General features: G+C 39.5%; 1 protein-coding gene across 2 annotated transcripts in view; it reads right to left on the reverse strand.

Annotated features, from left to right (window-relative positions):
* The window catches only part of CYFIP1 (cytoplasmic FMR1 interacting protein 1), a 74,917-nt gene that overhangs the window by 45,583 nt on the left and 13,347 nt on the right, over positions 1 to 15,987 (reverse strand). For both annotated transcript variants that reach the window (XM_085055741.1, XM_085055749.1), the window contains exons 2-12: positions 11,136 to 11,259; positions 10,448 to 10,537; positions 9,568 to 9,645; positions 8,472 to 8,573; positions 6,782 to 6,963; positions 5,605 to 5,701; positions 5,338 to 5,466; positions 3,753 to 3,857; positions 3,501 to 3,592; positions 2,163 to 2,280; positions 1,352 to 1,474 (exon numbers count right to left, since the gene is read on the reverse strand). In XM_085055741.1, the coding sequence (XP_084911867.1) occupies positions 1,352 to 1,474; positions 2,163 to 2,280; positions 3,501 to 3,592; positions 3,753 to 3,857; positions 5,338 to 5,466; positions 5,605 to 5,701; positions 6,782 to 6,963; positions 8,472 to 8,573; positions 9,568 to 9,645; positions 10,448 to 10,537; positions 11,136 to 11,252 (1,233 nt within the window). In that variant the 5' untranslated portion in view covers positions 11,253 to 11,259. The remainder of the gene's footprint in view (positions 1 to 1,351; positions 1,475 to 2,162; positions 2,281 to 3,500; positions 3,593 to 3,752; positions 3,858 to 5,337; positions 5,467 to 5,604; positions 5,702 to 6,781; positions 6,964 to 8,471; positions 8,574 to 9,567; positions 9,646 to 10,447; positions 10,538 to 11,135; positions 11,260 to 15,987) is intronic.

Raw genomic sequence — 15,987 nt, forward strand, 5'->3', positions numbered from 1 at the left:
TGAGAATAGCCAAAAAAAAAAAAGCCCTGCTGTGATACTCAAAGTTTGTCCTGGAATGAGTAGGATAAAAACTGAACCAAGAATGAGAAATTTACTTCAGATATATAATGAAATAGGAAGATTTTCACTATGAAGAGACCTTGGATGCAGCAATTTCTGATGACAGAAATAAAGGGAGCAAGTCTAGGAGCTGCAGAGGCAAGGAATATAGGACAGCAACCTCTCTTAAGAGGAGATAAGGAGAACAAGATTTTCACCATTAAATACACTGTGGATTTAAATAGGAATAGGATAATACAGGAAAAAGCACAACTCATCTACTTGCTTTTAAAAGAGGCAGTTAAAAATACAAACAAGAGAGAAAACTGGGTCTCCAGCTATGCCCACTGTAACTGCTCTGGAGTCACATAGTGCAAATTACTTGACACCCCCTGAGACATCAGAGGCAGAAGAGGAGCAAGTCTGGCTTCCCTCATACAATAAGTCATGTTTCAACCCTTCCTAGAACATGTTTTGGTTCAGCTAAGGCACACAGCTTTTATCCAAGTGTCTGCAGCACAAAAAGGACTCTTGCATCCTCCTCTTCAATTTCTGCCTTAAGCAGCTTCTTATTGAAAAAAAGCACAGTCACTTTTCTAACTGGCATCTGTTTTTAAAATAAACTACTACAAAACAGAGAAACAACTCAGCATGTTCCTTATTTCCTCTCCCTCATCTCCTCTCAAATTTTCCTTTTCCTGCATTTACTTTCCTTTTGACTAAAAGCCTAATGTAAAGCCAGTGGGAGCCCTTCTATCCATTTTTGTGTGTCAGGACCATCCATGCTCCAATTTACTCGGTGGTGGTATCTAAACACAGCCAGCTGGAGCTGTTCTATCCTCAGTGACAGCATATCAGTAAGGATGTTTCGAACAATAAAATTTAAACAATGTTTAGAAGGAAATGATGAAGTCTTAGTCAACAAAATGTTCGTATTAAGAATGATGTTCAAATATCTGGTGAAGATTCACAGGTGACAGCCTATCCATTAAATAGAACAAGTTGAATGTACTGTGGGAGCTAGGAGCTACTGGATCTTCAAAGCAGCAATATTACTCCTAGACTCTGAGAACTTAATGTGCCATCCTCTAAGAATGAGGTTTGAAGCAGAAGGAGAAAAAGAGCGAAGGAAGAAGGAAGAGAGGAACTATGGCAATAAAATTCTTGTGGGTCCCTACCAACTCAGAATATTCTGTGATGCTGTAAAAACACAACATGCATTTTTCAGTCCATTAAAGCAAAGATGTTTTATTCTGTCTAACCTCAGCAAGCCACCTCTTTTTCATCTGGTCTTATTTCCCATGTTACATACCACTTCCATGACATGGGCACTCCACTGGGAGAGAAGCTGCAGGCCTTGGAGAGAGAGATCAAAGAGCTTCCGATATTCGGTATCTGTTTTTTGAGCTTCCTGTCGACCAGATCCAGTTACCACCTAGAACATTATTTAAAAAAAAAAAAAAAACAACTAAAAAACCCACACCTAAATGAACATCAGAACATGCTGTATTCAGCATCCATAGCCAAATTTCTACATCGATGGAAGCACTAAACAGCATCATATACCAACACCTGCATTAACATCAGCTATTGCTTCTAGAGACTTAGGTAGTTAAGCTTCACAGATTTTGGTCAAGAGATGGAAATCATTGGTATCCCTAATAACCACAATATTGTTGCAGGTGAATTCAAGACATCAATTAGATATCATATACATAGTTATGTGCTCTCTATATTTACTATATGAGTGTGTGTATACATGTGCATTTCTGTATTCTTTTACTAATCTCTTAACTTTTAGTTTTGTCTAAACTGTTACATGCACCTGTTTGGAATCAGGACTAGACAACATATTCTAAATGAGACATAGCAAAAGTTCTAGGATAAATCTGTGACACACATAAAGAGGCAGAAGGACATTAGAGTTTGTATGATGTGTCATTATCACGTTAAATTTAAATAGTGAAAATATAATGTAAAGAATGGGTTCTAGACCTGAAGCCAGCTTTCTTGACTCAGGTGGACAAGCTTTGTCAATTACCTAGCCAGAGTTTTCTAGATATTTAACAATAACTGTTAATGAGTGATGTGAAATTTGCAGATGTAGCTCTAACCCCACACACCTCACTGTTGCTGTAACGAGCCAGTTCGGATATGAACCGCATGTGATCTTCTCTGATTTGGATCATCTGCTCACATATGTTGTACTGGGGGCTGCTGCTGGAAGATGTGCATGTCCATCTGTTTCAGAAGACACAAAAAACCCCACCTAAATCAATTTTGACGATAAACAGCAAAACTGATACTGCAAAGAAAGATCCACAATACGTTACATTTTTTTTAATATATTTTCTTTCTCTGTTGTTTGAGGCTTTTACTATCTTCACAATTCTACCTCTACTGCTGCACAAGCCATTAGTCATGAACTGCCCTTCTTCACTCCAACAGTACTTCTTCCAAGTCTTAAGAAAAAACTGTAAACTTTTTCTTTTCTGTTTTGGGAGTTTGTCTTTTTGTTTTTTAAAGGCTGCTGCTATGAAATACAAACCAACATCACTCTGCTTGCATTTAGGAACAAGACCAAAAAGGATTGAAAGGTAGGGCAGAAGTACAGGCATAGGCCGTAAAATACATCTAGCTACCTTTGGATACTTACTTACTTGGTACAGTATGCTTCCAATAGGCATTATTAAATACTATTAACATGTTATCAAGAGGTACACAAAAAACATGCTACCAAGAATGTCACATTAAGTAGCCTCATATTTTTAGTAGCTCAGTAGGCCCATTGCTGTAGATTTTCTCTTAGCAATTACATGCAAGTTACATTGTTTTTTTCTGCAGGAATTAAAATGCAAAGCACAACATTCTAAACTCGTAGTGGAATGAAGGCAAGGTCTTGGAGGAGCACAGAAAGGTTCACTAAAAAAAAGCAACAACCATAAACCATGGAACCGTTAATGCAACAACTGGCTGCATTTTCCAACCATTTTGCTGTGCTGCACACCAGCCAAAAAAAAAAGGGGGGGGGGGGAAACAAGCTAAGTTGCTGCTGCTCCATTTACAGTGCACACATGCCTATTTACCCATGCACTACTAGTGCTCACCTTGCTTAGTAAATTCCTTCATTTCTTTTAAAGAAAGTTTCATATTAAAAGGAAAAAATAAATATTAAATTAGTGGAAGATAAAATTAATTTCTACCAACCCAGGGGATAAGAAATGTCACAGATACAAGAATGAGCTCAGCAGCATAGAAAGGTTTTTAAACCACCTGTTTCTTTAGTTGCATCCATTATATGAATTACATTAATAGTGAAACACCCACACCAAAAAGATGACCAAGTGAAAATCCTATTAATTACCACAGACCATCGACTAACAGATGAGTATGAAAATATACTCCAAGGGTCAGACTTTTCCCATCCCAGACGCTCTACTCTGTTTCTTTCTCTTCCTTACCTGGATTTATTTTCCTCATAATGGGCACTGGTCTTAATGTATCTTGCAAGTTCAATCTGCATGTCACCAAAGAGTGGGACAACCTGCAACTGCTGTACACAGGGAACAAATCAGATTAGATAAATTATTAACACATATCTTAGTGAAAGGAAATCATTATTTATCTGTATTATAATCCAAAGTGATCTTTATTCTATTTAATTATATTTAAAATGCAAAGGAAACTACCCTTAAGATCACATTTTAACCAACCTTGAAGTACTTGTCTATCTTGGCTAAATTTATCCTTTTCTTTGCGTCCAGCTTATAGATGTTACTGACACTTCCATCCATCAGGTACAATCCAAACCCCATCACCTGAAAAAGGAAAAAATCAAATCCTTCCACAAAAGGACCTCAGAAGTAAAACCTGTAAGTCCACTCTTCACGTCATTTAAAAAGTAAAATTTTAAAACCAGTCTTGAAACACCCAACCTCCTTCAGACAGCATATATTTTCAAATACATACATTTCTTATATTACTATTCTTATATTACCTGTACTAGGAGTACTATTCTTATATTACCTGTATTAGGAGTTTTTACATTAGCATTAGCCTGACTAACTACCCTTAAAAGATGCTGCTTGTTTGTATAAAGGTTTCACATTTAAATTAAAAAAAAATCTCACTGAAACAAGAGTCTGGCTATTTTTAGAGCTTTTCTTCTCACTTCCAATTTATTCAAATTCTGTACATACAAGCTGATTTGGTAACAGAAGTTTAGATCTAACATCTCTGAGTGATTGCTTTCCTGGCTTTCATAATTCTCTCTGCATTATACACACCAAAAAAATCTAATTACATTTTGTCCAAGGTATTAATTAACATAAGGTTATAAATTTATCAAGAAAAGGTTCTTCCCCCAGAGGGTGGCTGAGCACTGGAACAGCTCCCCAGGGAAGTGGATACTGCACCAGCCTGACAGAGGTCAAGACGCATTTGGACAATGCTCTCAGGGACAAGATGTGACTATTGGGGATGGTGCTGTGCAGGGCCAGGAGCTGGACTAATTGATTCTTGTGGGTCTCTCCCAGCTCAGCACATTCTGTTATTCTATTTAGTATTTACAGGAGCCAAGCGGAGCCACTTACTGTGTTCTAAGCATCTGTACTGAACAAAAAGCCTAAATATTAAAGACACACTGGACACCCTTGCAGACAGAATACAAATGCTCTAGAGTTCCTGTATGGTTTCAGAAGACTCTCATTTACTCCCAATAAACAGAGCCTTTCAAAAGTTAAACACTGAAGTGATTCAAAATATTTGTAAGGAGGCAAATTTTTTGTTCTCACTCTATGTTTTCTTCCACTGTAAGACATGCAGCTAATAATACCAACCACATTTCATACTGCCCAGCACCCTCTTATTACATGTACATACTCCAGCTAACTAAATTGATTTATTAATCCTAATTTCAAGATACTTGTTCCCTCAATATTTGATACACAGCCTCACTTCCAAAATTTTTTTAAACAAACTTGCCACATATCTAAAATAAAATGTAGGAGATCCTTTCTGCTGTCATACTTCATAGAAACACAATTCCACAGAAATGGATGCAGCTCAATTGTGCCAACTTCAATTTATGAAGAACAAAAATAGATTAGAAGCTTTCTAAATACTTTTAGCATGTAATACAAGAAAAAGACAATGACAGGGAAAAACAGTAATTTGAATTACTTGATTAATCTGGTTCCTTTTAATAAAACAAAATCAACCAGAAACAATCTAGAATTCAAATACCCATCCCCTGCCTCAACTTTCTGTTTTTTAATTTTGTACCTAAAAGAAACCTACTTTCAAAAGCATATGTTTTTCACTGGGTGTTAGATACATTTTGTTTTCATAGTAGTCCACACACAGGTTCACAATATCTGCAAGCAGCTCTTCATAGCCAACAATCACCTCCAACTGCTGCTGCAAAGACTGGAAAAAAAAAAAGAAGTGTATTAGTCAACTAGTTACACTGTCTGGGAAAAAACAGTTACTGCCAAACTGGAAGTGTTTGATTTTAATACTTTTGCAAGGCATTAGGTAACTTGCAAGAAGAGGACTAAAGCTTACTTGTGTTATCTTGTTGTGGTTGGCAAGGAACATGGAAAGGTTCTGAGATTCTTGAATGGACTGAGGATCTGCCATTTTCCGCAGGAACTGAGCAGCTCTTTAAAAACAGAAGAGAAAACAGTATTTCCCTTGGCTAGGACTGCTCGTAAGCAAACCCATCTCCTCAAAAAAAGGCGAAAAGTTCACTAAAAGAGAGAGATGGACTTAATTTATCCAAAATAAACTGGTTTACTATCCCAAATCCCTCGCTACACCCCTACTTAGAAGGTCCAACAAAACTGAAACGAAAAAATATTGGCAATATCCTTCAACTGGTGGGTGCAGCTGTGGCTCTATGGATCCAAGCCACTCAACAACCCTGAAAAGGTCAGTCTTCCAGAAAACAAGAGTTTGGCATCTCTCAGAAGCACATCTCCAAAGAAAAAGAAAGGCAAACCAATTAAGTTTAGGAGGTCTCCAGGCACAACAACAACTGCAACAGGTGGAGGTAGAAACTAAATTTCACGTAAGTAGAAGCAACACAGGTAAATTTGGCTTGTCATTGCCTGAATAGTTTTCTGCATGAAAGACTACAGATGCTAGAGCTGGCATAAAGGCTGTCTTCCCCTGCTGCTCTGACTACTGTGTTCAACAGAAAATACCTGATACCATCTGGTAGCTCAAGTACAAAACTTGGCCACTGGTATCTCAGCTCCTTCCCTCCTTGCTATACCTGCAGTCACAATGATTTTGAACAGCAAAGCTGAAATATCTTAAGAAGTATAACAATTCTCAGCCACAAATGCTGAAAGTAGATGCTAAGAACAGAATAGATCAGAATAGCATAGGAGGAGCACAAGTGACCTGAATGCCAGCTTCCTCTCAAAAACAGAAGCTTTACTGAAAGAAGTATATGCATTACATTTAGCATACTCCAAGACATAAGTATTTGACAGCTTGGCATCAAAGGCAGTAAAACCTTTTGCTGCTGGAAGAATAGCACAAAAAAACCAGATGTACTCAACTGCCTAACTGCAGTCAAGCCACCCCTGGTTTCAAGGTAACCTGTCCCACACATGAAGAGACTATTTTTGAAAAAAAAAAAAAAGCTGTCAGAAAAAAAGCAACTGCTGCCATCTCGTGGGAGGTCTGAATCCCAGCAGCAGAACCCTGGGTCCTGCTGCCCTTCGCCACTTACCGCTTGTAGGCTGAGTGGTCGTTCTTTACACTGCACTTCATATTTTTCAACTCATCCAACACTGCAAACATGTTGATGAATTTGCCCAGTGTGATCAGATACGCTTCAGACACAAAGTCCTTCCTTCTCTCTGCGTGGCACAAGCGTCTCACCTCCCCACAAAACCGTTCAATTGCGTTTCTCTAATGGTGGGAAAAGACAGGAAAACAGGGAGTAAAAGCCATAACGTTTCTAGGGAAGTGTCATCATGTACCTAGAGCTGGTCCAGTGAAAAGCTCCACTGAAGCAGGAAAATGTTTAAGACATGCAAAAGTAGCAAGGCATGACTACAGGCCTTTCAGCTCCTCCTCCTGATGCATGCTACAAGCGTCACCAGTGATTTTTGCCACCAAGCTTGCCTGACACAAGAGCCAAAGTTCTTCTTTGCAGATAAAAGTAATTAAAAGTATAAATAGAAAATAGGACAAGTGGTAATGTTTTTTAAATTAAAAGAGGGTCATTTTACATTGGATATCAGGAAAAAGATTTTTACAATGAGCATGGTAAGGTACTGGAACAGATTGCCCAGAAAAGCTGTGGATGCCCCATCCCTGGAAGTGTTCAAGGCCAGGTTAGATGGGGCTCTGAGCAACCTGATCTAGTCAAAAATACCCCTGTTCATTGGAGGGAGGATGGATTAGATGATCTTTCAAGACCCTTTCCAACTCAGACTGGTCTGTGATTCTACAGAGTTTAAAATCCCTTAGAAACAAGGGATTCATGGTCTTTAGCGAGGAAGTGTCTATGGATTAAAAGGCAAATTATTGGTATTATCCCTTCAAACAAACAAACAAACAAAAAAAATCCACAGCACACTGCACATGCCAACTCTCTTAAGTCATCTTGGCGCATGTTTATTTGAGGGCTTATTTCCAAGCACACACCAGGGCCATTTCAGATGGAGATTACAAATACAAAAAAGACAGCAACTTCAAATGTAAAAAAGGAATCTGTTCTGACTTTAAAGCTCTTATTGGCTTGAATGAAAGGAGATTGAAAGAAATGTAGTATTTCCTGTTGCCTTCCCCAACCAGGGGTCTTACTGAATACAAACAACCTCCTCTTCCTGCCTGTGTGCTCCAGGTCTTGCAGGCTCCAGTTGCTCCAGCTCTGAATAATGCCTGGAAACATCCTCAGTCTATTGAAATATATGGCAAGCTGCCAGGAGGGAGGAGAAAGCAAGACAGACTGCTATTCTCCAGCTCGGGTGGCTGGCAGGTCACAACAACTGGGCCAGCTTGCCTCAATGATGAATCGCCACAGCAAAGCTGCACCTGCTGCTCTGCAGTCCAGACCTGTGGATGCCTCATTCCCCAGCAAATGGTTTCTGTGCTGAGATGTTTTTATGTATACATGTGAAATGCATTACATTTCTATTTCCTTTCTTCCTAAAATGCCAGATCTCTGTCCCAATGTGCTGCGAAGGGACTATACGCAATTATTTTTGATTTTATGTCTGAAAGTCATAACGGAGATTCCCTCCAGTTTTTAAGACAGGCATTAAAAATTCTGCCCTTTTGTGAGAAAATATGGTGTGTTTTTTCTAAAGTATAATGACTAGGTTCAGTACCTGAGCATACAATATGAAGTATACGAAACAGGAATATAAAATTACAAGCCTACTGACAAATTTTGTTTCCATTCCTTTTACCTGAAAATACATAAAATTCATCAGTTTTGTGACTTCTGGCTCCAGAACTTCCACAGTCTTCTCATAAATTTCTACTCTGTTTGGCTGCTCGTTGCACTTGACCTGCAGTTAATTAAAGAGGCTGTTACAATTGGAACTTTCCCCAGTAAAGTCTCAGCAACTAAGATCCTGAGAAAATGCATTATCATCCTAAAGAGACAAACAAAGACAAAAACTTCGAGGTTTGGTAATCTTATGCTAATCTTCTAAGCTTAACTGTGTGTTAAAAAAAAAAAAATCTCAAGTTTTTCTAATACCTTACAGCAAGTAATTTAATTGTCAAACACCTCTGTAGGGTTAGAACAATGCTCTTTCCACATTAAGCCACTTGCTCAAAATCATGTACTAAAATAGGGCCAGAACTAGAAATTAAAACAGGTTACCTGACTTCCACTCTAAATGTTTAAACCACAGGATAAGCCTTCCTTGCATTTCAGTATAAAAATAATTGCATTACGAATTCCTTATAAAGGAAGGAGTCAACTCACGGTAATAATTTTGTTTGGTTTTCTGATGCCTCTTAATATTCCTCCCACCGCTCTCCTGTACAGCCATTCCCAGACACTTGAAGCTGACTTGTGCTCTATTCACAGCAGGGGGTTTTTGTATACAGATCAAGAAAGCACTACCTGGTTCTGACATTTAGAAAGTGGCTATCTAGGAATAGTAGTGTCTAGAAACTTATATGTTTAACCTGAATGTAATTGTAACATGCTAGTATTAAGATGGGGAGTGGGAAGGGCCCATTCTCTTGAATTAAATGCTGGCCTCAAGCAGAAGTTTTCCTTTTAAAGCACATTACCCCTATACTACTCTTGAACCAAAAAGCAAGACTGACACAAACCCCATGAGGTATTGCTATAGATGCCGTATAAAAAATTAAGTTCAACTGGTCCCCAAGTGCTAAAAGACACTGTTCTACAGCATGCCCAGCTTAACAATTCAGGAATCAAAGCAGACTCCATTTCCAATCTCACTAACAAAGCTCTGTGTAGCTCCACACTAAACCAGGGCAGAAGTTCACATGTTGCATGACAGTACAGTTTTCATCCATTACCTGGGGAATGGCTCTTGAGCAGCTTCTCCACGTGTATAACATGATTGCATATTCCTGACCCTCTTCTAGCATTTCATTCTGTAGGGAAGACAATATAATTAGGCATTATAATACAAAAGGATTATATCCACGTGTCTTCTGTCATTCCAAACCCTTGCCCAAATGAACTTATTTCTCTTATCAGAATACATATGTATAAACATACATATTGCACGCTGAATGACACATCATCATTATTATCTCCCCAGATCAGACTGGTTTATGTGTTGTTCTTTCTCCCCAAAACTAAAGACACTGTGATCTGTAAGTATAAAAATGTGAATCTTGTGGTGGGGGAGGGTGATGGGATGGTGTTTATTTTCCTTTTTAAATTCAGGGACTGCAGATGGAATTGTCAAGGACAAAAGAGTCAGCACATGCAGAGCAATTTTTTTTATATGGCAAAAGAGAGGTACAACAATATCCAGACAATCAAAACAGGTTAAGGAGTAACCATATAATTTTAAAAGTAGATTGATATAAACATACATCATCATTTTAAGTAGCACATAACCAGGTGCTTTATCTGCCCATTCTATCACTTGTGAACCGGCCTCTAGAATTATAAGACATATTACTCCTCATTTTCCAAGAATGCCATGAAAGAAAGGAACCTTTGAACAACATTAGTTGCTCAAGAGGAAAGACAATTTAAAAATTTTTTAAGAAGTGTGCTTGAAAAAAAAGAAAAGCCACACACTTTTTCATCTTCCTTCCTCCTGGAAGTATTGTAGGTACCCTGTTTTCTGTGACCATAATTGTTACAGTGAACTGCAAGAAAACACATTCCTCTCCTTTCATTCTAGGTAGTACAAAAATGTATAATGGAAGATCTACTTACCATGCTAGAATGGACTGTAGCTTGCTCAATGTATCTTGCAATGCCAGTGACAAATGCATTTCTGTCTTCAAAATTAGTGTTGAAGTTTGGCTGCAGAGAAAGGAAGACATGGAATTACATCTTAGGTAGCAGCATCTCTCCTATGAAGGAAAACTGAGCGACCTGGCATTTTTCAGTCTGGAGAAGAGAAGGCTCTGGAAGACCTTATAGCAGCATCCAGTCCTAAAGGGGTCCTGCAAGAGATCTGGAGAGGAAGTTTGTACACACTACTTTGTCCTGCAGTGACAGGTTTTGAGTAGGTAGGTTTTGATTAGATATTAGCAAGAAATTATTGACTATGACGTTTTGATTAGGTTTTGATTAGATATTAGCAAGAAATTATTGACTATGAGGGTGGTGAGACACTGGAACAGGTTGCTCAGAGAAGCTGTGGCTGACTCATCCCTGGAAGTCTTCAAGGCCAGGCTGGATGGGGCTTTGAGCAATCTGGTCTAGTGGAAGGTGTCCCTGCCCATGGCAAAGGGGTTGGGCTAGATGATATTTAAAGTGCCTTCCAATACAAACAATTCTAAGATTCTATGAAAAGAATTTTTATTTATATTGCCAATATCAACACACTGATTTTGGGCAAAACACGCTCTTTCTTAACAGCAGTGGGAAATCGAAAAACTTTTTTGTGACAAAATACCTGGTAAAGAAGAGATGACGGTGGGGGCTCAATACATGGTTGCTGATCTGGCAATGGTAATTCCTCCAAGAGATCCACATTGGACAAGGCATCCTCCAGAGTTACTTGGGCAGTCATTTTGCACCTGGTTAGAAAATATAGATATGTATACACACATAGATATAACTTTATATGTATTACTATATACACAGTGAACAAATGAGTAACGCAAAGAGCAGGGAACTATTTCTATCATGGGAAATGGGAAGTTTCCCTTCAACCAAAATGGAAGGGAAACAGTCAAACAGAAACTCAGCTTTAGAATACAAGTTTAAATAAAACTTTTGAAACTAACACCCTCATCCTTACTTTTAGGACTTGAGAAATGCTTCCCTTCCCCCACTACTGCACACCAAAAATAGAGGAAATTGCCATGATAATCTCCACAAACCTTCAACTGCTGCCACTGCAGGGGGTTTTGAACTAAGAACAGCAATGGGAAGAAATCTGGGCAATTTATGACCAGTGACTAAGCACTGGAACAGGTTGCCCAGAGAAGTTATAGTCTCCTTCACTGAAAGGAACTGTCAACAACTGTCTGGATGCAATCCTCTGCCATCTGCTCCAGGATGACTCTGCTTGAGCAGGAAGGCTGGACCAGATGACCCACTGTGGTCCCTTCCAATCTGACCCATTCTGTGATTCTGTGAAAACTTAGGAAGAAAACATGGGGTGGGACAACTCAGTCATCCACTTTTGTATAATGAGCTACTCATTTTCTTCAGTGGAGTGAAAAAAATACTGATTTTTAAGATAATATCCCTAATCAAGATGTCTCATTTTTGCAAGTTATTTTTCCCAATTTACCAAAAAAAAGCCATACACCTGTGGTGCAAGGAGCAGCTGAGCACTGCCTTCAGCTCTAACCAGGAGGGAAGGAAGACTTAGCACCTACATCCCAGAGCAGGTCCCTGGGATGTAGGCGCTTGGCATGTGCCATCCCCACATACAGGGAGGGTACAAGCAGATCCTGATGCAGCTGTGACAAAAACTCACTGCAAGACAGCTGGTATGGGCTGGTGAGCCCACCACTCACTGCACTTCTATTGGCCTGGCAGAAACACCTCCTCACTTTCTTTTGCCTAATTATAGATTCCTGGGGAAAGACCCACAGAAACAGCAGCTTTACCTCCAAGGAAGGGCTCAGCTGACAAAAAAACCAGAACCAAAACCCAAACCAAAGGAGAGGAAGCAACCAGGAGTGATCACCTATCTATCTCCAGAGACCAACCCTGTATACCAAGCCATTGTTGCAAAGCTACTGTTCCACATTTGGAGAGAGCGTGCCAACGACTTTATAAACAAACAACAGTCAACAGAAAGATTCAGAGGCCTGTTTCTTCTTGAAAGCCCAGCCCAAACCTTGTTCCCAGCCTGAGCATTTGAGTTTTTGTTACAACAAATAATTAAACAAATGCCCATATTGTGCAATTTGTGATCCTTGCCAAAAAAAGGATGAAGGACTCCACCAACAGGAGTGCTGGCTGGCAAACCTGTGCCAGGATGCTTGCCCAACACCTGCCTACACCCAGATCAAGCTCCAACACAAGAACCACAATTATTCTCAAATTAGAGACCAGCAAAGAATGTGGTGCCCTCCCTTCGATAAATGAACACATGCCAAAAAATTCCACAGCTGGGCAAAAGTGCTGTGAGGAGCTCAGACTGAACAGCTTTACCCTAGAGGAAATGGAGAGTGTTGCAAGTAAGTCAGAACATCTACAGATGAGCCTATCTATAGGCACTCTATATATGAGTCTGAGTATTTATAAATCAAGCTTTAGCTAACAAAGAAAACAGTTTAACTGAGAGGCTCCTTCTGACTTGAAACTTCTCTCCCTCTTAGCCTCCCTGTCAAAATAGAAAGGCCCAGTTGTACAGCTGCTCTGGAATGTGGCAGTGGTGGGACCCATAGCCCTCACCCCACAGGACAGGCAAATGGGCACAAAGTATTGGCTGCAAGAAAGCACTACAAAAAATGTTCTAAAGTCCACTGCAAAAAATGGCCAACATTCTACACCAAAAATTACTGCAACTATCTGTGTAAAGGGGAGGTGTCACTGAGTGCAAGGAAAGTATCAACACCCTTGCCCAACTCTCCCCAGTCCACACATCTTCCTTCTCCTCCTAAAAGATGGTCCACCAACTACTTGGGCCCCTGCCGTAGAACAGAGCCGGGCATTCATAAGAGCCAGGCTCCTGACTGGTGCTTCTTCAGCACTACAAGAGAATAATCTGAAGATGTGGCCCATACATCCCAATTCTAAAAGCACACCTGCGTGCTTTTGGCCTCAATATTTACAGCTGCACAGGAGCAATCCTCCAGCATCAGCTTTCTATGTTCAGACTGTGAAACATTAGACTATCTGTGGATATTTTTTTAATACTTAGAAAACAATTTAAAAATAAAACACAAAATCCCAGCTGACTTACAATTACATCTATTTAATAGGCAGGTCTGGGAAACCTTCACTAACAGGTCAGAGGCACAAGTAAGAAACAAAAGCTTCCTGCTGCCCTCTGGGTTGTGGAAAGAAATACAAGAAAGAAATTTTTTTAAGCCCTTCAGCATGATTTCCCGAAGATTAGCATTTTTCAAAGCAAGAAAACAAAAGCCATTGGGCACAGACAGTTGCAAATGTCTTCTTTGCTCGCTGACAGCTCTGCTTTGCAGCTTTGCCAAAGGTATCCACATGCCTGGTGTTTTGTTGGCCAAGTTCAATGTCCCTGTTCTCCAGCCTTTGTACTCCAGTATCTAGCAAGACATGAAAGAGGAAGCAGCTCCTTCCTGCCCAACTTTGACACATTTGCAAACGTTGCGAGGGCGTGATTCACGTTTCCCCTCTGCCCCCCCAGAAGTGAGCAGAGGTGGTTTGACAACAGCAACAGCAGGGGGACAGCTGGATCTGGTTCAGGGTTTTTTTCCCCTTCTTTATCTTTGTTGATTAAAACAAGCTGCAAAAGACGACAGCTGTTTCTCAGTACAATGATGAAGGGCTGGTAAAGCCAGAATTTTTTTTCCCTTAAGCCCAGAAAAATTAATCTAAGAAAAGCTAAAATTCCCAAGACACAATTAGACAGCTTTACCTCCTTAAGAGTAATGAGTTTTTAACAGCTGAAATTACTGGGCAGGGGACCTAATACTTTAACAGACTCCTTTTTGCCAGAGAACATAAGAAACTTCAAAGGCCTACTTCAAAAAAAACCAAGTCTGATTAGGAATTTACATAAATGAGGACAGACTAAAATGCTGTAGTCATACTCATCACTATAGTTATACTAGTAAATTTAGCCAAGCTGTGAGAATTTATTTCTTACTAAATTCCTACAATGCTGTGTTTTCAGTTCTGTACCCACATGAGATTTTCTAGGACAGATTTTCTCAGGTAGAAGACATGTTGGCATTACATCTCAAACATCTTTTTCTTTTTGGTATCTTTGGATTATAATCCATAATTACAGTACTAAAGTAAAAATGCACTCCAAGAACATGTTTTCCTGGCTGTACACAACTTAATTAGCAAACATTCAACATTTATTATCCGACATCCTCCCTTGAGGAGAGAGAATCATATACACCAGCAAGCTGTTTTGCTAAATTTTGGTGTTTGATGAGCACACACAGCTTTCTAAGCAGGGGAGAGCAACATCTGTACTGATTCTCAGTTCCTTTTTCTGGATTTCAAAGCAATAAAATCCCTGTCACTAAACAAACTTCAGCCTTACAGTACCAAGTCCCACTATGTCCAAGGATCAGAGATACCGGTTTCAGGGTTTGGGGTTTTTTTAGTATGTTAGTGCAAGGCCACAGACTTGCTTAAACTAGGATATCCCTCTTTTTCTTCAGTTCCGAAGGAGATGAGCACCACATGGCCCTGACCTGCTCAGAAGAGCTCGGTGCCACGGAGAAGCTCACTGAGCTGCCTCTATCCCATTTTGTCCATGGGAAAAACCAAGCTAAAAGAAGGAAGCTCCTTCAGCATTATTTACATTTTTATTGAACTTCAGAACTGGATTATGACTAAAACATATTCACCAAAAAAGAGCTGGCAATCTTTTTTCAATGTCATAATTCTGTGCAATTGCTCACAGCCATGGAACTGCATGGTAAGCAGTGCCCTGTACACAACATTGCATTGATATTTAGAAGAGATGATTGTCAGTCCTACTGGAGATACCATTTCCACATCTCTATCCTTACAGAATCATGTCCAGGTCTTTCCAGAAGATTTGTATTCTTAATTACAAGCGTTTCAGACAACAGCCAGCATGCATCTCTCAGCCACGCTCTTTTGGGCCTCCTGAAGCTTCAGATTATTTGGAAGAAAATACAAATGGGAACAAATTACAGGAAAAAGTGTTTTGGACAAAAAAAAATAGAAAACTGACCAGAAGAAATAATAGGTAAGGACTGAGAAAGCAGAGAACAGAGAAGAGACCATTCATTTCAGAATCACTGTGAGAGAAAGGATTGCTGTAACTATTTTGTTCTCAAACTTAAGGGTAAAAAAAAAAAATCCCCCAAATTCTAGAGAGTTAAGTACCTATAACAACAAGTTTTTAAGCTTTCTTTCAGTGACAGAGTTAAGTGGGACAGATTATTCACTAAAGAAAAGATCAAAAGGCAAGTCGAGTGCTCAGCCTATAAATAGCCAAAACAGGAAAAAATATGCTTGATGATACAAGACAGTTCTTACACATGTTCAGCAACAGTGCACACAATCAAACAGATCTAACTTGTAGCTAGCAAACAAAAAATAAATAAATATGGATAAAGTGAATGAACTTTGGTAACTGCACCCTCACTGAGATC

The sequence above is a fragment of the Lichenostomus cassidix genome, chromosome 1 (assembly GCF_008360975.1).
Source record: "Lichenostomus cassidix isolate B80296 chromosome 1, HeHo_3.0, whole genome shotgun sequence".
Lineage (NCBI taxonomy): Eukaryota > Metazoa > Chordata > Aves > Passeriformes > Meliphagidae > Lichenostomus > Lichenostomus cassidix.